This window comes from Sporobolomyces koalae (genome assembly GCF_050403365.1).
Source record: "Sporobolomyces koalae JCM15063 DNA, S_koalae_JCM15063T_v1_ctg44, whole genome shotgun sequence".
Classification (NCBI taxonomy): domain Eukaryota; kingdom Fungi; phylum Basidiomycota; class Microbotryomycetes; order Sporidiobolales; family Sporidiobolaceae; genus Sporobolomyces; species Sporobolomyces koalae.
Genome location: NW_027481727.1, coordinates 1 through 19,876, shown reverse-complemented (window position 1 = coordinate 19,876; position 19,876 = coordinate 1). Strand labels below are relative to the sequence as shown.

Here is a 19,876-nt window from a genome sequence, read left to right as displayed (position 1 = left end):
TTAGCAAACAATACTCATTAGCAGAACATCTATCCACTTTGGCAAACTGTCAAAAAGAACTGTTTGCGAGTTTGTTGACGGATGCAAAAGATAAGCACCCACCCGGGTTTGAACCAGGGACCTGACGATGCGCTGAAAGACTGCAGTCGACCGCTCTGCCGCTGAGCTATAGGTGCTTGTATAATCAGGCGTGCTCTTAGTTAAATACATAGCGTCAACCAAGATCGGAATCGCTGATCGGAGCTCAGAATCATCACATTAATTCTCGCTTGACGGGGTTTGTCTGCGCGGGTCTGAAGCATCGCCCAACGGCCGAAGAGGCGCTGTACGGGCAGTTGTAGGCTCTCCGTTGAGATGAATAATCGATCACGTTTCCTTCAGCACAGTCAGCGAGGACGAACGGAGAGTGCCAGCAGCTTAAGAGCAAGCAGCTCAAAACCCGTCGTCAGTTTCTCGGCAACTGTAGCGGTTGTAGACGATACTATCAGTCCTCTCGTGATGACAGCGAGATCGGCAGAATGGACCTTACCCGACAACTTTGGGACAACGTCCCGAACTCCCGCAAAGATTGGCCCCAGGTCTACACCTTCAAGTTCGCTGGCTTGTTGTGGGTGTTCTGCGATCCATCGATCTCGTGCTAGTAGCGCCAAGGCAAGCGAAAGTCAAATTCGTCATCAACCGCAAAAGGGAGAGCAGGCAAGATATACATACCTGCACAGATGGCGGATCGGACGAGCGCCTTCTCGTCGGGCTCCTTGTACAACATACATTTTGTACACTCGTCACAGTCTTGTCCGGCTACCAACTCACGATACTGTCAGCATTCTCAGAACCCGGCTGACACGAGTGAGCGGTACTTACGTCTGGTAAAGTGTTGGCAAAAGTGCTGATAACCGACCGCAGCAGGGATGTCTGACCGACAGCTCCAGCAGAACGCTTGGCCGCATCGACAGATGACCTTGTTGCAACCCGATTCCTTGACTGAACTCGCTCCACAGCGGCGACATATCCGCCTCACTGCTTCACTCGCTGCGTTCTCGATGGCAAGCCTCAGCGATTTGAGGGGAGATTCGCTCGCCTTCGTAGCGGAAGTGCAGGTATGAAGGGAAGGAGCGGCCGGATTGAGTATGACGGAACAGAGCAAGCATGAGTATCGACCGCAGTAGCCCGCCGTCCAGATTCCGGTTCCCTCTGAGAGCTTTTGTCCGATCTTTCGTACCCTTTCCTCCGCAATGTCCTCAGCCAGGTCTCCTAACTCCGCTTCGGCTTGCAATATATCTTGCAGAGATGACGTCCGGCTGTCCAGAGCTGGAATGGCTTCTCCGCTGGGGGTGTTTTTGCATCGAAACACTGTACATCGCCCGCGTTTCCTATTGCTGACACTTTCTGTGAGCGCTTTGACCCATTCCAGAGCGACGATCGGTATTCGATGGGGTCGTGTGTGAGGGAGCAGATGAGGTTTGAGTGCCAAAACTCGAGTCGACGAGATGGGCGAATCGAAATCAGCGACAAGGAGCTCAAGGAGCGAGGCGCGATCTCGTGCGATAGAGAGCGGTGTGGACGCAAAATACGAGCTGTACAGGGCACCAGTTTTGCGATTCGGGAAGAACACGACGATGACGATTGCGACAATGTTGAGCAGCAGGAACGACGCGAAACCAATGATTGTGCTGGCGGTATACTCGAGAAGTTGCAGAGGGTCGAATGGGACCTCGAGCGGTGAGGAGTACAGTGGTAGCAACAGCAGTAGAGGGTTCGGTGCTGGCTCAGCGAGCTCGGTGTAGAGACATTCGGGACATTGAGCGGTGACAGTGTCAGGAGGGAGGTCACGAAGGACTTGTTCCACTTGCTGGACCCGAGCTGCGCGGCTAAGGGCGGACAAGGTGGCGGACGGGAGGAACCGACGAAGTGCAAATACGGAGAAGGCGGCTCCGCAAATCGAAGTCGAGGGACAGGGAATGCCAAGATTGGGCGGGCTCGAATCCAGCAAAGGTAGAGACAGGGCAGACTGTCCGAACGCGTATGACGAAGCCAAGCTGACGATGCAGCCGCGACAGAATGAGTGAGGCGATGCTGCGCTGCAAGTAATTGTCGAATCCGCCGAGGCTGTCACATTCGTGTAGCAGCATTCGCATTCGACAATTCCGTCCGCTCTCTGGGAGATTGAAGCTTCCGTGTCCAAATCCGCATCGTCTGTATCTTGTTCAGATCCGCCTTGATCGCGCAGGTACTGGTCGAATTCGTCTCTGATACACGAGTCGATCGTTGCCACCGCTTGTCGCCGAACTGGTGCCTGTCCTGGTCGACTAAGCTTGTTGTAAGGCCGCACAAGCTTTTTCCACCACCTGAAGCTGTCCTCATTGTCCTCGCGTTCCTGCTCTGTCACGAGCTCTTCGAGTCTGCCCTTGATACTAGCATAAATTCCGCCTTGTGCGACTGCTGCGTCGATTCCAGTTCGTCCGCGACGAGATTGCGCATCCGTGAGTGAAGGGAACATGCTGTCGAAATGTGCGATCAGTGCAAGGTCCTGTCGAGGCGTGCGAAAGAGATCGTGACGGGTCAAGAGTGGCGTGGATCGCGATAATGTGTCTCGAGGGGTAGGGGGTGTAGGCGACAAGCGAAAGATTTGGGTGACGTAAGTTGTGAACGCGTGCCATGGAGACGGTGTAGGTCGCTGCCGATTGTGCGATCGGTCTAGGAGACGGTCGACACCGTGATGTAGGAAAGAGTGTTCGAGCTCAAGGAGAAGATCGCGGATTTCTCGAACAGGGACGAGGGGAAACATCGCATGGAGCCGAACTCTACGGCAGGACACGTCAGCATGAACTGCATCGAATGAAAATGTGGATTGGAGTGCGCACAAAGCGATATTTCGGCTGAGAGTCAGGTCGACTACGGGCTCGACCGCTACAACCGCAGACGTTGAAGGTGTCGCATTTCCGTGGTTGCGCTCTTCCCTGACAGATCTCGAGCCAGTGCGTCGCCATTGATCCCGCACACGCTTCATCGTTGTAATGCCTGCGGGAGAGTCGGGCGAAACGGCCGAAGTCGTCGCGCGTCTTCGCATCCGTCCGACTTGCGGAAATTCATCGTGGGATTCGCAGAGTTTATCGGTCACCCTGCATACGAGTGCTTCGAGAGTCCATTCGGCTGCGCCGGTAGGGATGGGTGATGCCAGGTGATGCGCGAGACAGGTGTCGATGAACCCCGGGTCGGCGGTGGGGAAGCAGGCGAGTATCGTCGCTCTCGCGGCCGCGCGCAGGGAACCGTCATTGTCGGACACGAGCGAGCAGTTCATGAATATGCATCTGCAGCTGAAGGCAGAGGGAGAGCTGCATGGAAACGCTGCGACTTTCCAGAATTCTGGCCAACATCGTTACACTGATGGCAAGTACAGCAGAACCGGTGACGGGATACCCTCCCAAAAGAACAAATGGACGACAACTATACGCGGCAAGACGGGACAAATGCGGGCACAGAAACATAGACGAGGAACTGATTTTACAGCTAGCAGACATCGGAACTACAATGGGATCCAGAGCAGTCAAGGCCTAAATACGCAGCGCATACAAAAGATCGTCAACTTTGGATCATCACATGCGCGTTTCGTGCTGAGGGGGATCAGATTTGGTCGAAAGTTGTTTAGATGGCGACCGTTTTCGGCTTCAGTCTCCTGAGAGACATACGCAGACCGTCGTGATAAAAATTGAGGGGTTTCATCGTCTCCCAGCGAACAAGGCACTCCTTCGTAGCATGACATGATGAAACTCACAAAGTAGCGTTTAGGCCAACGACCTGGGGCAGTCTGCAAACGAGAGCGAGTGGTCGAAGCATTAGCGAACTGCAAATGACCGTAACTCGTTCCGTGTGTGCTTGGCGGCTGAACGCTTCCGAGAGAAGATTACAGGTCTCTTCTTCGCTCGGGTTGCCAACTTGGGCCCACCCGAACTCGGAGACTCTAGTTTGAATATGATACGTATGATTGTCGTCCTGGCGATAAAATGGAGGCCTCAAGGTGGACCGAGATCAAGCGACTAACCTGCGAACGGGTGCAAAGAAGCGGGTCAGTCACTGCTTGTTCACGCCATGGGTCCCGAGCAGAATGAGTTGTGTGAGGGGTAGATTCAGTAGATACACAAGAGCCGCGTGTTTTCATCAACTCAAGAACCGCCAGCTTCTTCACGCCCACAGATCGAACCCTCCCGAGCGGTAGAGACGAGGGGAGGCTCAAACGAAGGAGTAAACCATGCTTGACCCTCCGGTTCCCCGTCGCTGATCCGCCAGAATGATCCGACACGTGTTTGGGATAGCGAGAGAAGCGAAGCGAGAACCGATGAGACGGTAATTACAAACATCATAATCGAGGAGAGTCGTGGGAGGTGTTTGGAGGAGAGCAAAGTCGCGAAGTGGGCAAGAGACAGCAGTTGAGCTCACCAGTAGAGATGAAGCGGATAGAACACAGTGCAAGAGCCAGACAGTCGTATGAGCCGGTGAGGAAACAGTGAGGAGGAAGGAAAGCCAGGCGCGGGTGCGTCGATTTTTTTACCCTGCGGACGCCAGGCCATAATTTCGCAGCCTCCCCTCGAGTCAGCTTCGATCACGGTGCATGCAGACGACGCGCGTGTTTCGTTGAGTGATTCATTCTCGCTTGCATCTGCCTCCTCTCCCGCGAATAAGAGTCCGTACCCTGTTCGTGTCTTGCTCGCTATCGGGAAATATGCGCTAACGTTGTCTTTGTAAACAGTGTCACTCGAACAGTCGTTCGCGTCGTTGCGCCGATCGTCCGACATCCTCGCGTCTCTGTCGTTCCCGAATGGAGCCGTACTGCCGCGCACAGTGCTTGCATCAACGGCACACTTCGAGTCACATCTCATCCGCGACCTGCAACCCCACGAGAGAGGCTTGTTCAGGTCGAATAAAGCAAGCCTCGATAGCTGGGCGGTCGAAGACGATGCCACCTCCCCATCCGCAGGTGATGCATGGACTGCGACTAAGAGAACAGCCCCCAAGAGAATCGAGATGGGTCGAAATGTCGCTTCACCACTCAAGGATCGGTCCCTCGACACAAATCCGACGGCTCGGAACGCCGACGATCCCGATCGCTGTCTGCGCGCGGCGCAGAAGCTCCTCGACATCTAGCAAGTGCCGTTCAGACTGCCCTTGACGCGTTTCTATCGCTAATCTGGCACTGTGACAGCCCACTGCCCCGTGCGTCTGAACATGTCGAAGCGCTACACTCGCAATGGATTGGTGTAGTAGACTCGATAGCCGATCTCGAAGGGGAATTGCGCCAGGTGCGCCATCTCGCGTCGTCTTGTTCGTCTCTCACGTCTTGTCGCTAACGCAAAGCTCGGCTTGCATCGCAGCCCCTCGCTCGAACCGGACCAGCCGTGCAGCACGATGAGTCTTACTATCGACTGCTGAGTTTGGAAGACGAAATCAAGCGAGAGGAGCTGGAGTTGCTCGCGTTGCAACAATTCAAACGTGATCGGGAATCCGAAGTCCGTGTGAGCGAAATGCGAATCCAGCCGCCAGCTTACTGACCGATGGCACCGTGCAATAGCTTGCAGCTCTGAAACCCATCCCGAAGCGCAAACCCGGCCCAGCGGCTCGCACAGTTCCCTCGGTCGTCCGTGCTCAAGCGAATGCGAGTCTTGGCTCGCAATCCAGGTCTCCTGCAACTCTTCGTACGACGCACCCTGAAACCCAAAAGCCGATGGAGACCGCCCTCAGTACGGAAAGTTCAGCACACAACGCGGCTTCGCCGGTAACCGTAAAGTCGCAGTCAGAGCCTAATCGTCGAGTTCGGCCGTCGATTCCATCAGCGTTTCCGACTCCCCGAGCTGCTCCTCGTACACAAGGAAATCCTGTATCGACTTCCGAGTCACTACAAGCGCGTGTAGGTGATCCGGTGGCGGAAGAACCCTCTTCAACGGCAGCTTCGTCACAGTCCAAGCCGAGCACTGTCGCCGAGAGTACACCGGCTCGCGACCAGCTACCAGCCAGTATTAGACAAGAAGATCTCGACTTGATCGCCTCAAGTATCTGGCGCTCGATGGGGGAAATCCTGAGGCCCTGGGCTAAGCAATGGGTGCGAGAAAATGATCAGGCCGATGAGCGGTTTGCAGACGGACGACTGGGTATCCGGGACACGACGTAAGTCCGGCTCGCTTGTATCTGTCGACCGAGCCGTACTGAGCTTTGTTTTCTGCCGTGAACCAGTGTGATCCTTGAATCTGTGCTCAATCACATCTCGACGCGCTCTCCATCATCGCCCTCCTCGACTTCCATCAGCTCGTATGCAACTTCACAGACTCGTGACGACGATAGTGAGCCGTCGCCGCCATCTCCCTCGACTGTCATTGAAGTCAAACTTCTCCACTTGCTGCTTTCGACGTTCTCCTCTGCGCGCGCACCAACATTGCCTCCCTCTCTCCCTGCACTTCCCATCGTTTTCCGGCATCCTGGTCCCGACACAGAATTAGTGTCGTCTCCTGCGGGTCTGCCTCAGGCGCCATGCCTCGCGATGAACCCTCTCAAGGTGCATTTGAGCGCATTCGCTGCCGAGAAAGGCTGGGCAGAGAACATGGGAACGACGGCCATCTATGCCCTGATCAGTCGCCAAATAGTACGGATCGATCGTCAAGGCAAAGAAGGTGCATGTGTCGGGTTCAAGTGCACTTGAGGATTGCGCTTTGCAATGGAGCTTTCGTTGCGATCAGTGCCCACGTGACCTCATACTGCTCTCGGTCAGGGCGCGACTTTTCTTACCTACATAATCCGACCTTTCGGGAAAATCGCCCGTAAGAGATTTGAGGCACGGTATGGTTCGGACATGGCCATTGGTATAACCGGCAGAGTGGCCTGCTTCTGCGAAGAATGAACGGGCCGGGACTCGACGATCGTATCATTCGAAAATAGAAAAATGATCGGCCGCCTTCCTGATCAAGATATCTTGCCTGTTCCTTCGAATAATCTATGTAATGTTCTTCTCGACAATTTTTACCGGCGCTCGGATTCGGGCAGTGATGTGCAATAGTTGCGTAGCAGCGATCGGCGAGTCGCGAGTTCCCAGCTAGTTCGGGTTGCGCTCTCTCCCCGTTGGCTTCTCCGCCTTTCGGTCACCTCCCTCATATCTCTCTTACGCCCGCAGGGCGACCTCAGGCAGGTCAGTAGCGCCAAACGATGGGTATGGACGCAGCGGCGCAGGTCGTCGACAAACTCGCAAGCCTGCCTTCGACAACCGACCCATTCCTTTACCTCAGTGAGGTACTTCAAGCACAGCTGTTTCCTCGTGGTAGCCAGCCGACGATCGATGGCCTGTACTTCCTGTCGGCACTTCTGGCAATGTAAGTCATGCATGCGCTCTGCCAACTCCCCATGCTCAAGCCCCGTTCCACTATCCGCAGGATTGAGGTTTTTGTGATCATCTCCCTCGTTATGCGGTGGTGGAAGAAATCAGGCTGGGTATTTCGCTACGACCCGAGTCTGAAGCTCATCAAGCCGCACGGTTCCGTCTCGTGGACCCTGGTCGCGCTTTTGGCGACCGCTCGTAACTTCATCCTTGCTTACCTCTTCCGCTTGGAAATCTTCTCGCTGAAACGTTATATAGTGCTCGAGGTTCTCCTGTTCCGGTACATACAGCTGCTTCAAGGTCATCCCCGCGCAGACAGCGGCTACTTTTTCTTCGTCAGCTGGCAAGTCAAGCTGCTTGGTGCTTACCCGTGCAAGATTGAGCTGACACGCGCGAGCCACAGGGCGCCAGTGTGGATCGCTGGATCTGTCGCCATCTGGTCTGTCGGAGCGTCACTGGTCCTGCACCTTTACGCTACTGGTCACAATGTGCAGAAAGCTGCCATTTGCCTCGACGTGCTGGGCGTCACTACTCCATGCATAGTGGTAGGGGTTGCATTGCCCCTGACCATCAAAGGAGGAGCCGCATATGGAGACATGGTCCGAGCGTACAGAGCCCTCGAAGAGAACCTCGCCCGACAGTCGGCCACATGGACTCCTGGCACGACGTTTGAGCCGGTTTGGCTTCTCCCGGACCTGCCTCTCTTCGAAACGCTCTCGATGAACCTTGTTCGTCTTGGCCGGTATGCCCGTGCCTCGTATATTTTCTGTGAGCTTCTCTCCGTTTGGGGAGTTTCCGCGGATGATGGGCAGGTCCGTGCAGTACCGCTAAGAATCTCATCTGGCGTTACAGACACCATTGCGACGGCGTTTCTAGGGCTCGCTCTCCTGACAGTCGGATCATACTACCTCGTGAGGCTCCGGCGTGTGCTCGCTCGCTCAACGGAGGCCGTTGCTCAGAGCGATGGGCACAAGCGGGTCCGAAGATCGTTAAACGTGAGCTCCTCCCTACCTCATAAGCTCACACCCGATGCAGATTCTGATAATAAACGGTTCGCCCGCAGTCACTCATCCTCTTCCTTGCTGCGTTCACGCTACTCGACGTAGCCTCGTTCGTCATTTCGGTTCTCGGAGCGGTCAACCCTCTCATATCTGGGGACGCCCTCATTCTCGTTCCCCTCTGGCTCTACGCCTGTATCGGTGTGCCGTGCGCAATCTTGCTCATTCGCGGCGCATATCACGCAGATCGGAATGATCAGCCCGAGTCCACCTCAGACAACAGGCGGCAGCCAAAGACTTCACGTGGTGACAACGGCGTCGGATCCAGATCCACCAACATACGTGAACGCGGAACTGACTCGGTAACTGTCACGGTGGTTGTCGACGTGCTCGTTGATCGAGACGACGATGCAGAGGCAAAGGAGAAGGTACCGTTTTGACCTGTGTTGTGACAGTATATGTAATATTCGATCCAGATTGCCTCTATAATGACATGGTCGAGCTAAGACGAGGGCGTCTAAGCCAGGCGTAACCTCTACTCCTCATCATCTGACTCCCACTCTTCATCCCCATCGTCTTCTTCGAAGTCGCCATCCGTAAAGTCGTCAAAGCCTGCCGACACCACCGTGACTGCAATGCCGAGCTCCTCGCAGCTGCTTGCGAGCTGGGCCAGTTCTTCGTGCAAGAGCGTTCCCACGTCGATTTCGAGCGCTTCCAGGGTGTCTTGTCGTTTCTCAACGAACGCAATAATTTCGTCCACGTCAAAGTCGGGGCAGAAACCGATTCGAAGCTCGCGTAAGTGTTCAGAAGCAGAGGTGAGACAGTCGAGTATGTTGGTCTTGCGCGGCGTCGCGATCTCCAGCATCGAAAGGCGAGGCAGATTGATCGAGGCAGGCAAGCTTCCGGCAGCTTCTTCGTTCGACTCTTCGTCCGAACCTGCGTAAGGTGAGCCGTCGAGCTGCAGGCAGGTGAGGGTCGACGAGAATCGTTCGACGAATTTGACGAAACCGCTGATCGACAGTTCGACAGTTTCTCCGAGCACCAGCTTGTTGAGGGCGGAGGAGAAATCAAGCTCGGCAAACTCGTCGTCGACAAAGTCGGATTCGCCGAGGTCCAGGGTTTCGAGTTGCGACAGGGACGAGAGGGCGGCAAAGAGTGCCTGCTTGTCGCCTTTTGCCGAGAAGCAGTCGAGACGGAGAGACTTGAGAGTCGATTTGTAAGGCGAGAGCAGACCTGCGAGATCTTCGTAGGTGCTTGTTGAATCGGGACTGAGCGAGTAGCCGATGTGGGTGATCGTGCCGTACTTCGAGGCATGCTCTTTGACCGCCAGAAGGACGTTATCCCGGATGTCGTCGCTTGCATCTTCCCCGCGGTCAGGATCGGTGACAGTGCAGTCAAACTCGATCCTCTTGAGCTCAGGACAGGATCGAACGATCTCTCCTAGAATGAGCGAAGTCGCCCGGATTTTGCGCATGCCGAGGTCGGCGGAGGCGCCAACCTTAGCGATCTTTTCGATCTCTTCGGCGACCAGAAGCTCTCGGTCACTCTCCGTCGACGCTTGCACGACCTGAAACGGCGAGTCTTCCTCCTCCACAATGTTTTCGAGGGTCTGCATCAGGAAGAGCGACCAAACATGCTGTGCATACTTTGGTAGAAGCTCGCGGTAGAAGTATAGGAGCGACTCTGTACTGCGTTCGGCGAGGTCTGGTGACTACGAGGCGAGCGGAACGCCGTCAGTCAACGGAAAAGGCCAAGAAGGCCAGGCAGATAACGGAATCCATGGACGGACCTGCCAGATCGCAGCACAGCACAATTGATGCCACAACTTGCTCGTCAAGGACAAGTTCGAGACGTTGGAACCGATCGGCGCTTCGCCTGAGATAGCATCCAGCTCTTGCTCAATGTCGCTCAGCTCGCCGAGCGACTTGCCAGAGACATGTTGGCGCGCATGATTCGCGTGCTCGTTCTCATCTTCGTTATCACCACAGCACGAACCGCAGCTGTCGTGCGCGTCGTCCTCCTCCTCATCAATTTCGACGAGGAACTGAATGATTTTTTTCTGTAAACCTTCCGGTAGGGTCGAAAGGCTGGGCTTGTTGGTAGCGACTGAAGCGGACATTGTAGTGCAGGAGCGATGCGCGTGAAAGCTTTGATGAAGGTGTATGTCGCCGTACCAACGACAGTGTTGCAACTTTTGAATTTTCCAAGTTGAATGAACACGCATTTTGGCCTTTTCTCTTCTTTTTTTCTGCGCAGATACGCCGCGAAGGAGACGCATGCGCCGCTTCGGTTCGAACAATTTCGGACCGAGAGGTCTCGAGTGCTGTTTGGGTCACAGGCATCCTGACTGAGACAAGCAAGATAATCGATAAAAGTAAATGAAGCTGCATCAGGTATCGCTAACAGAGTATTCAACTCTAGCATGGTATCAAAAAGATAGTGGGTGTGCGTCGTGGTGGGGAACATTGGGTGAGGAAATCCAGAAACCACCCTCTCAGTGTTGACCTTCGCCGAAGAGCTCCTCCTCGCTCGGTCGGAACGTGCGCACGTCCATCAGAGTTTTGCCGTCGCGCCGACAGAGCGTCACGCACTTGTCGTCGCGGAACACAACACGCCAGACTGCTCCGCAAGGTTCCGACAACTCTCGGATCAGGAGACCCGATCGGAAATCTGGAAGTGCGAAGGGTATGAAGAGCGTCAGTCGACTGACACCATGCACGGTATTTATCGGCCGGGCGTAAGAGTACAAGGAGAAATGCGACTGACCCCAGAGTTTTATCCGACCGTCGTTCCCTCCGGTGACGATGAACCGATCGTCGACTTGGAGACAGGTTACCGAGTTGTCGTGCGCACAGAGTCGATGGACGGTTTCAAATGTTGTCATGTCAAACACAATCACTCGACCATCTGATCCACCTGTGACAAGCGTAGCACCCGGCTGCATGTTCGAAGCGGCAGAGGGCGCCGACGGCAGGAGGACCAGCTGCCCCACGAGTGAAGTATGTCCTTGTAGCAACGCGAGGAATTCGCTGCAATCAGGATCCCAGTATTAGCCAAAGTATTTCGGGATGCCCGTAGCGGACAGTCAGGCAGCTCACCCGGTCTCGGCACTCCAGATACGGACGGTCGAGTCCAGGCTGCCGGTGACAACTCGAATGCCATCAAAGGCTACCGCGTAGATCTGATGGATGTGGCCGCGGAAGACGTGGAGGCATTGTCCTGTCTCTATATCCCATAGCTGAACTCGACAACGTGTCAGCACAACTCGCAAACAGATAACGCTGGAGAGACACTTACTCGGCAGGTCGCGTCGTAGCTGCCGCTGACCACCTTGTTCCCGCTCACTTCAATGCATCTCACCGAGTGTGTATGTCCGCTGAGCAGGTGGAGGCATTCGCCTTTCTCGATATCCCAGACGCGCAAGGTCGAATCTCTCGACCCCGAGACCGCGATCGGTCTCCCGTCAAGGACGCGCATACAACGGACGGTCGACGTGTGCCCTCGCAAGGTGTGAAGGCACTTGCTGCAGAAGTCAAAATGTTGCATCAGCGATGGGATGAACAGGCGCTCGGACGCGAGAGCTTACCCAGTCTCGACATCCCAGACCCTCACTTCTCGGTCACATCCTCCGCTCACGACAATGGCACCTTCCTGGCCCCATCCTCTCGCCGTACTGCAGACTCCAGACTGCTGGCTCGAATCGCCTGTTGGTCCACCAGCTCCGAGGCCCATCCCTCCTGACTTTGTCTGCTTGTTTGACGATGTGTCTACAGGCGCTGGAGCGGGAGAAGACGGTGTCGACGCGGAAGGGAACGAGCGTCGACGTCGGGGGTTTGGCGACGAAGAGCTCTGTGGTGGAGTGCCGAAGAAGTCGGTGCTGCTGCGACCGTGTGCGGTGAACGCCTCTCCTGTCAGAATTTCGTCCTCGCGATTGTCGGCGCGGCTCTTGCTCTTGGCCGTTCTCTTTCCTCCACCTCGGCTTACGAGAGTCAGGCACCAGACTCCAAGTTCGTGACCTTCGAGAGTTCTGACGTAGCGTCCTTCACCCGCTTCGAATACGTGCACTTTCGAGGTTGCCATGCCGACGATGATCCAGTCCTCATCGAATCCGAGCGAAGTGACAACTCCGTCATCAGCAGACATCTGTGTCGAGAGTAGACGTCCTGGACCTCGAAGCCAATTCGACTCCGTCAAGTATGCGCGTTTGAAATGGGTTTTGTACGAGAAGGGGTTGAGTGTCGGGCGGGAAGGAGCTGCAGAAGAAGCTTGACTGGCAGCAACAGGCGTTTCTGCCGTCAAGGTTGAGGAACTGGGAAGGGGCACGTGATCAGAATACCCCGGGTTTGACGAGCTCGATGCCATAGGTTGAACCCCCGAGGGCGAATTGGTCGGAAGGGAGAACATGGGCGGCGAGACGAGTGTTGAGGTATGTCCCGGCAGAGAAAACTGTCGATGTTGAGTTGGCAGGTTACGAGACAGGTCATTCGGAGTCGACTCGAGAGCAGAAGCTCTTCGGCGCGGTAGAGACTGCTGCGACGTGAGGACGGCAGGAACGCTTCTCGTGCCTCTGCGGTCGGCCAGTCCTCCGACATTTGAGACTGACGCTGCTGCGATTCCAAGACCAGTGTGCGATGTCTGAAGCTCGTCGTGAGTCGGCTGCGTGGTCGGGGCATCGCTCCAACTGCCTTCCCGTTCCCTCGCACGATCCGATTCGTCCCTCGCGGCTTCGGAAATCATCGAATTATCGGGCGCTCTCGCGCTACGACTGCCTCTCCTGACTGCAACCGGTAGGTCGAACAGCTCCGCGCGCGCGGCAAACTCGCTGAGAGCGACCCTGTCGAGCGTTCCCCTCCTCTCCCTTCCAGCAGGTGTGAACATCTCGTCCTCCTGATTCCATTGCTCCGGGGTGCCGAACTCGAGACTCCTCATCTTGCCAAACTGATACTGGTCGAGCGCGACAGTTAAAGATGCGGGGCTCGGCGGGACTGGGGCATTTCCGAAGCCAGATTTCCAGCACATCCTCTTCCACGTTGCTTCGTCCTCGAGCAGGGCGCGCCAAAAGCGGCTCACCTCGCTCGCTCGAGCAAGGGTCTTGACTTCATCGACAAATGACAAGACATGAAAGGCGAGTTCGACGGGGAGCGTCTTGAGGAAGTCCCGCTTGAGTCGCGGGGTGATGAGGTGGACCAGAGGCGACAGCGCTGACGGCGCAGAATCGTGGATGAGATGAGTGAGAAGGAGCTGGCGAGAGGCTGGCAGCAAGCTATTGATTTGCTCTCGCAGAGAGTCGATGATTTCGGCTTCGGTCAGCGAGCGGCCAGATGCAGATGCTGTTCCCTGTACGAGTTCGCCTTCGGCTGCTGCCGGTTGAGCAAACTCGTTCGGAGAGCGCCAAATCGGGGCGCCGACGGGAATTGCGGAAGGACCGGCATGAGATTCGTGAGTGCCTGCTCTCGATCTCGGTTGGGGGCTCGGTGCAGGGGTCGGAGGTCTGATCGCGTTCACTTGGCTGATCCTAGCAGCGGCAGTCGAGACGAGCGTGTGGTGAAGAGCCGATGGAGTCGGAGTGAGCGGGGGCGAGCCCGAATTGACTTGTGGGGGCGACTCGGCCTGAGGAATCGAGGGTGCGAACGGAACGGAGTATGGCGATGATGCCGACATGGGTGGATCTCGCGCTTGCAACCTGGAGTGGGGCTTCCGCTACACCTGAAGAGCCTTGACTGATTCAACCGCGGGTGACCTTGAGCGTTGCTCGAATCTTTGTTCCAGCCGAGGTATGTCTAAGCCTTCAATTCAGTCGGCTGCTTTCGAGACCCCGCAAGGTGCAGCCGAGCAGATCCGAAGATGGCGCAGCGAGGGGTCGGCTTGCTTATGCTGAGCACTCCGAATTGTACCGTTTGCGACTGTGAGCTGACACAGCAATCGCAGAATAGCCTGCTTGCGATGCGATGCGTTGTCAGCCGATCGGTCCTCGTTAGCGGTCTGAATGAGGACCAGCACCCGAAACCTGTCGACGCACTTGTACGACTTGCGATTTTGGCGAGTTGACAGGACGATTCTTTCGTGTATCGACCCGTTCCAGGTCCAGTCGCACGCGATGTACGGCAAGAACGCGATCGAGAAGCGAGGCCGGGGATGAAGGGGGGGCCGATATGCGGCCCTCGGAATCCGGATACTGTATGGCGTTCTCTCCTCCACCGCCGCCAGCCAGCAATCCCACGGCTCGGAACCCCGACCCTCATGGCAGAGCCGCTCAGCTGCCGAGAATCCCCCTTTGCCGCTTACTTGCAGGGTACGCCGAACGCGCTCGCACGCAGCCCAACACCTTTGTTGACTGACGCGCGCTCGCGCTCCGACCGCGCCTTCGCATCCAGATCTCGGCTCACCAGAGGCTTCGCTGCTCGACGCATCTCCTCCGAGCCCGCCCGCTGTGCCCCGATCCGGCGCAGAGCCCTACGAACAAGTCAAGTTCACCCTCGCAACTTCGGCTCTACTCAGCGCAACCGTGGAGGATGCGCTCGAGCTCTATCCGACGCTATCAACACTCGTACAACAGGATACTATCGCCAGGACCGCGAACGCGAGGCACGGCGGCGCCGCACAAGGGCAGCGAGCGAAAGTCACCCTTTGGCCCGACGCGTGGGACACGGTTGGGCAGACCTGGCGGGATCGTGACACGCTGAGCAACCTGCGAGAAGCGCTGTCAGAGTGCGTGCAACGATTGCAGCGATTGTCGATAGCGGATAGCCCTGGGCGCATCGCGCAACCGCTGAACGCGGCGGTCCAGGCGCCCTCCTCGCAGACTCGACGGCATGACACGGTCGAAGTCGAACTTTTGACGAAAGTGGAGAGCTGGGTACGCAATGCGCAGATGCTGGACTGGACAATTGCCCTCGCAATGGCGAGACTAGACCGACGCGGGTACGTTCCCTCTTCGCCTGCTTGTCTAGAACACGTTCGGGCTCACTGACTTCCTTCACATACGATTCAAGGCCCGTATCTGAACTCCTTCAGATGTCTTCGACACCGCCACAGACTCCTCCACGTTCACAAGCCTCATCAAGGGTCCCGTCGCATCTTTCTTCGCAAGCGGACCAGATCTCATTTCAGCTTTCCAAACTCGTTACGATTCTTCAGCAAGCTACAAATCAACTTTCGTCGTTGATCCCTGCATCAAACGCACCCCAGCTACCTCCTAAAGAACTGCGCTCTACTCAGCGACATCGGACTCGAGCTGGCCTGCATGGGCCTACAGCATCGATCTCGGAACTACAGCGACATGCATCTCGTGCCTTGCAGGAGCGCGAAGAAGTCGAACAGTGGGAACTTGGGTCCGCAGCGTCGGATCCATCCGTGGGCTTAGCGAATAGCGCCGCGTCTGCCTCGGTCGTGCCACCAATCGACCGGTTCACCAGGAGCGAGGGCGTTAGCCGCAACGATCCGTTTCATCCGACAGACACCTACTTTGGGGGACTCGAGAGAAAGTCTTCGACCCGCTCGAACACGTCCACAGCTTCTGGGCAGGATCGTCTTTCGACTCCGGCAGGCGCTCGAGGTCATCGGCTCAGACCATCTGTTGGGACCGTTGGCGCGTTCGGGATTGGCACCGCGGCAGGCTCGGGAAGCCCCTCGATGCGGGATCACGGCGGCCGAAGCCGTCGCAGACCCGCCAGTGTCGGAGGTTGGATCGATCACACCTCTCCTGTCCCTCCGAGTCCTCTGGCACGCACACTCGGAACCAACGACGACGCGACAAATGCAAAGGATCCAGAAGGGGATCTGCAGGAGCTGTGGGATGCAGCGCATGGTCTCAGAAAGGGGTTCATCTGGACCCTGATCGCGGTCTGCGAAGAATCGGACATCGATGGCAAGAACCGGCAGGACTTGGGCGCTGTTTTGGTCGAATTGGTCAACAACCTTCGCCAGATCGCGACACAGATCGAGACCCTTCGACAACAATCTTGCCTCGAACCGGACTGTGCAGCATCTAGCCGCATTGGCAGCAATGCTCAGCCTCCGCCATTTCGTGCGCTCCCTTCACAGAAGCTCGATCGCAATGAGTCAGCAATCTCGGGCATCCTTGCCGCCGATCCAACCCCTTCAGCTCCGTCTCTGCAGAATCATTCTGCACGTCGCCACCTCGGCCACAGGTCAACCATCTCGTTGGAGCCGCACTCGCCGCCTGACTTTGGCCCGCCTTCGTCTGCGCCAGCACCGACTGCGCAGGCCCTCGCACGATATGAATCGCAACATGTCACGCTCAGTGACACCTTGCGAACTCTGCAGTCGAGCCTGGGATCTGTCCTTTCCGAAGCGCGACTCCTGTCACCGTTGTCGCCGCTGCCGCTATCCGACTCCCCTGCCGTCGAGACACGCAACCTGGAAGCACGTCGTCGACTCGAAGCTGTGCTAGAAAAGCATGACACGATCAAGGAGGAGCTGGAAAAACTTGCGCTCGAATGGGCAGAAAGCCGAGTCACGCTGCGACAGGCGCTTGGTATCGAACTCTTCAAAACCGACCCCAGCACGCAGCGGAAGATGGGACTCGGGATTCAAGCTGAATGGGAGACGAAGGCGGACATATTGCATGAGCTTGGGAGCAACGATACTCCGCCGAACCGACCAAAGCCAGAAGGGTCGTCTGACGCTGCGCTCGATGATGGACAAGCGACTCCCGAACTCGATCTGGTCTCGCGCCAAGCCCTTCTCGACGCTGCTCTCTCCATGTCGCTTCAACCGCAAGAGCGGGAAGATGAGCGCGAGAAGATCTTTGAAGCCGTTGCAGGCGAGAAGCGGGATCGGACACCTGGCGCAGAGAAGCTCAGTCGGGAAGAACGCATTCGCCGTATGAAGGAGGGCCGCGAAGCCTTGGATGCTGGCAAACGGGCGGCATCGGTGAGCGAAGGTGGCGGAGGGATAGCAGAGCAGCAAAGAATGGTGGGTGAGCTGAGGCAAGTACTCGAAGGACGCGAGAAACGGCGTAATACAGAAGGAGACCCTGAATCGACCTCGAGCTCGTCTTGAATTTTGCATTGGACGTTGTGCATTGTTGTTGTATTCGTAATTGAACGTTTCCCATAATAGTGCGTGAAGAGATCAACAGCTACGCGTTGTCTGCAGGTGGAAGCTTTCAGCTGCCGACAACAAGAATGTACCAAGAAGGTCGAATTTGTAGAAGACAATATTGAACGTTGTGCGCGCCCTCGTTCAACATCACCGCCGTCTCCTCGCCAGCCTGTCAGTACGCCATATGTAGCACACACAAACACCGCAAGATCATGCAGTATCCTCTCTCTCAAACGGCTGCTGCTCTCCTGCAGTCGCGCGACTCTGGCTCATCTGTTCGGCTCTCGTCGAACTGCCCTGCCCTCGATTCGCTACTCACTCCAGAAGATGTAGCGAGCTTCGACAGCAGTAAGGGCTTGCCGCAAGGTGCTATCCTCGAGCTCGTCGGTCCGGCCGGAGTTGGCAAATCGCGGACCGCCATGGCCTTCGCACTTGCGGAGGCATTCAAGCCGGACGGCGGACGGGTTCTCCTGCTTGGTGAGTCATCCGCATGATGCCTTGCTCGCGTTTCGCTGAAGCGTGTTTGCAAACATCGGCATTTAGACGCCGAAGGTTCACTCGGTCCGGGGCTACTCTACGATACTGCATCGACGTTCGCGCACCATAACGAGTGTATATTCAATTCATCAATACTGCCGGAAGCTACGACGTGATTTTGACAGTAGCGACGAGCAGACTCACCCGAACAGGTAGCCCGAGCAACAGACAGGTTGATCTATCGAAGGATCGACTCCGCATGGCTACTCATCGCCACGCTCAACACCCTCGAGGCTTGGCTCGATGAGACTCCCAGCGTAAGTAGCAGTGGCACCTTCATATTAGCAGGACGGGCGTCTGGAACCGTGGGTACAAATGCTTCACGACTGACTTTGGCTTGATTCCGTTCCTATGCGTAGGTCAATCTCGTCATCCTTGACTCGATAAGCGCCCATCTCCGGCCGACACTCGACCTGCAGACTAAGAAAACCCTCATCGACCGGATCCGCTCGACTCTTACCGCGATCTCGTCGACACGTCGAGTTACTGTCAGTCGAGGACTCCCAAAATTCTGAAGAAGCACGACAGCTGACACTGACTCGATTTGGACCCATACCCAAGTTCGTCCTGACGTCGAAGATGACGATCAAACTGTTTGGGACCGACAACAGGCCATCCAGCTGGTCGCGCGAGGCTGAGGCGATGATGCTTCCTACAGTACCTTCGCACGATTGGCTTCCAGGACAAGACCGAGCCGGAGAAGGTTACAGGCGCGTCCTGTTGTACTTTGATCAGCGCGGGGAAAGGTTCGCGACGTTCTGTACAGACCCATCCCGCTCTTCCTCCTCTGACACGTCCTGTTCCCTCTTAGATTGGCGAGACTTCTAGAGGCGCCCGGGCCGACAGTGGCCAGAGAAGTGCGCTTTACGATGGATGTAAGACGATTGTTTCATCTTCTCGCTAGCGACAGCTAATGCTCCGCCTTGCACAAAGGCGTCTGGTCCTTACGATCACGAGCCCCCTCAGTGACCTGACCCCGAAGTTTGGCATGGCTGCTGCTCGTGAGCATTTAATTCCTGAAGTTGCAATCTATCTCGCTATCGCACTATTGCGTTTCGGACGAATCCCGACCGAATCCGACGGAATCTGAGCAAATCGGACGGAATCTGGTCATTTCAAAGATTCGCCTGTTTCAAGGGCATGAGCCTTGCCGCCGGAAGGGGAGGAGGCTTGGCTTAGCAGGCGGTCACGAGTTCACGTTCGCCGCCGCGACAGGCGGAGACGGTATGCGTTCGTCCTTCTCGAGTCTTCGCAGGCCTTTAATCGAGTCGCTTCAAGTCCAGGGCTCCTCGGCTCGATCGTAGACTGCTATCGGTATCGAGAGCGCAGGGGCGAGTGGGCGGGTTGAGGGGATGCGCGAGCGAGGAATGTCACCTACGTCATTCGCACGAACCTCTCGGTCGCTCTCGTCGCTCCGTGATCCACCGCGGACCTTTAGACGGAGCGAGAGCGAGAGCTTGGAGAAGAGGACTCTGCTCTTGCTTCCCTTCTCTTCACTCCACCTCGACGGCCGCCTTTATCCTCGCATTGGTGGTGTCCAACAACCTACACGCGCGAGTCTTCTCTCTCTCTCTCGCTATCTCTGGGCAGTCTGTCCTCTACTCCTGGCTCTCGCACCCCGACCCCCTCTCGTCATCGTTGTCGTCCTAATTCTCGTAGCGGTGGCCATCGCGCACTTTCTTCCTCTCCTGTCCCTCTCACCTAGTTTCGCTAGCTCCGACCCTATGCTAGTTCGTCTACGATGGTCCGATCCCGGCTCTCGAGCGTCCGAGGTAAGCTCAAGCCCCGTCGGGGGGGGGGGGGGGGGGGGGGGGGGGGGGGCGGGGGGGCGGGGGGGGCGGGGGGGGGGGGGGGCGGGGGGGGGGGGGGGGGGGGGGGGAGGGGGGGGGGGGGGGGGGGGGGGGGGGGGGGGGGTGCGTGG

At 56.7% G+C, this 19,876-nt stretch overlaps 8 protein-coding genes across 8 annotated transcripts; 5 read left to right on the top strand and 3 right to left on the bottom strand.

Moving 5' to 3' along the window:
- Nucleotides 1–386: 386 nt before the first annotated feature.
- On the bottom strand, nt 387–2,497 carry JCM15063_004254 (uncharacterized protein; the record flags this gene model as incomplete). Its single annotated transcript, XM_076680721.1, has 4 exons — nt 387–637; nt 712–798; nt 862–886; nt 1,382–2,497. 4 exons carry the CDS (start codon nt 2,495–2,497, stop codon nt 387–389), a joined length of 1,479 nt encoding a protein of 492 aa, XP_076532120.1.
- A 1,589-nt stretch (nt 2,498–4,086) lies between these two features.
- On the top strand, nt 4,087–6,685 carry JCM15063_004253 (uncharacterized protein; the record flags this gene model as incomplete). The annotated part of the gene is made up of 6 exons (XM_076680720.1): nt 4,087–4,111; nt 4,745–5,138; nt 5,198–5,294; nt 5,367–5,501; nt 5,564–6,156; nt 6,223–6,685. 6 exons carry the CDS (start codon nt 4,087–4,089, stop codon nt 6,683–6,685), a joined length of 1,707 nt encoding a protein of 568 aa, XP_076532119.1.
- Nucleotides 6,686–7,185: 500 nt separating this feature from the next.
- Nucleotides 7,186–8,792, top strand: JCM15063_004252 (uncharacterized protein; the record flags this gene model as incomplete). Its single annotated transcript, XM_076680719.1, has 4 exons — nt 7,186–7,349; nt 7,410–8,122; nt 8,207–8,349; nt 8,418–8,792. 4 exons carry the CDS (start codon nt 7,186–7,188, stop codon nt 8,790–8,792), a joined length of 1,395 nt encoding a protein of 464 aa, XP_076532118.1.
- A 95-nt stretch (nt 8,793–8,887) lies between these two features.
- JCM15063_004251 (uncharacterized protein) lies at nt 8,888–10,471 on the bottom strand (the record flags this gene model as incomplete). The annotated part of the gene is made up of 2 exons (XM_076680718.1): nt 8,888–10,063; nt 10,142–10,471. 2 exons carry the CDS (start codon nt 10,469–10,471, stop codon nt 8,888–8,890), a joined length of 1,506 nt encoding a protein of 501 aa, XP_076532117.1.
- A 375-nt stretch (nt 10,472–10,846) lies between these two features.
- On the bottom strand, nt 10,847–14,013 carry JCM15063_004250 (F-box/WD repeat-containing protein; the record flags this gene model as incomplete). Its single annotated transcript, XM_076680717.1, has 5 exons — nt 10,847–11,022; nt 11,119–11,381; nt 11,451–11,590; nt 11,650–11,875; nt 11,939–14,013. 5 exons carry the CDS (start codon nt 14,011–14,013, stop codon nt 10,847–10,849), a joined length of 2,880 nt encoding a protein of 959 aa, XP_076532116.1.
- A 579-nt stretch (nt 14,014–14,592) lies between these two features.
- JCM15063_004249 (uncharacterized protein) lies at nt 14,593–15,322 on the top strand (the record flags this gene model as incomplete). Its single annotated transcript, XM_076680716.1, has 2 exons — nt 14,593–14,644; nt 14,727–15,322. 2 exons carry the CDS (start codon nt 14,593–14,595, stop codon nt 15,320–15,322), a joined length of 648 nt encoding a protein of 215 aa, XP_076532115.1.
- Nucleotides 15,323–15,366: 44 nt separating this feature from the next.
- JCM15063_004248 (uncharacterized protein) lies at nt 15,367–17,376 on the top strand (the record flags this gene model as incomplete). The annotated part of the gene is made up of 1 exon (XM_076680715.1): nt 15,367–17,376. One exon carries the CDS (start codon nt 15,367–15,369, stop codon nt 17,374–17,376), a length of 2,010 nt encoding a protein of 669 aa, XP_076532114.1.
- A 254-nt stretch (nt 17,377–17,630) lies between these two features.
- Nucleotides 17,631–18,830, top strand: JCM15063_004247 (uncharacterized protein; the record flags this gene model as incomplete). Its single annotated transcript, XM_076680714.1, has 6 exons — nt 17,631–17,895; nt 17,962–18,030; nt 18,094–18,212; nt 18,315–18,443; nt 18,517–18,701; nt 18,767–18,830. Coding segments are annotated over 6 exons (831 nt in total), but the record flags the coding sequence as incomplete, so codon positions are not given.
- Nucleotides 18,831–19,876: the final 1,046 nt, after the last annotated feature.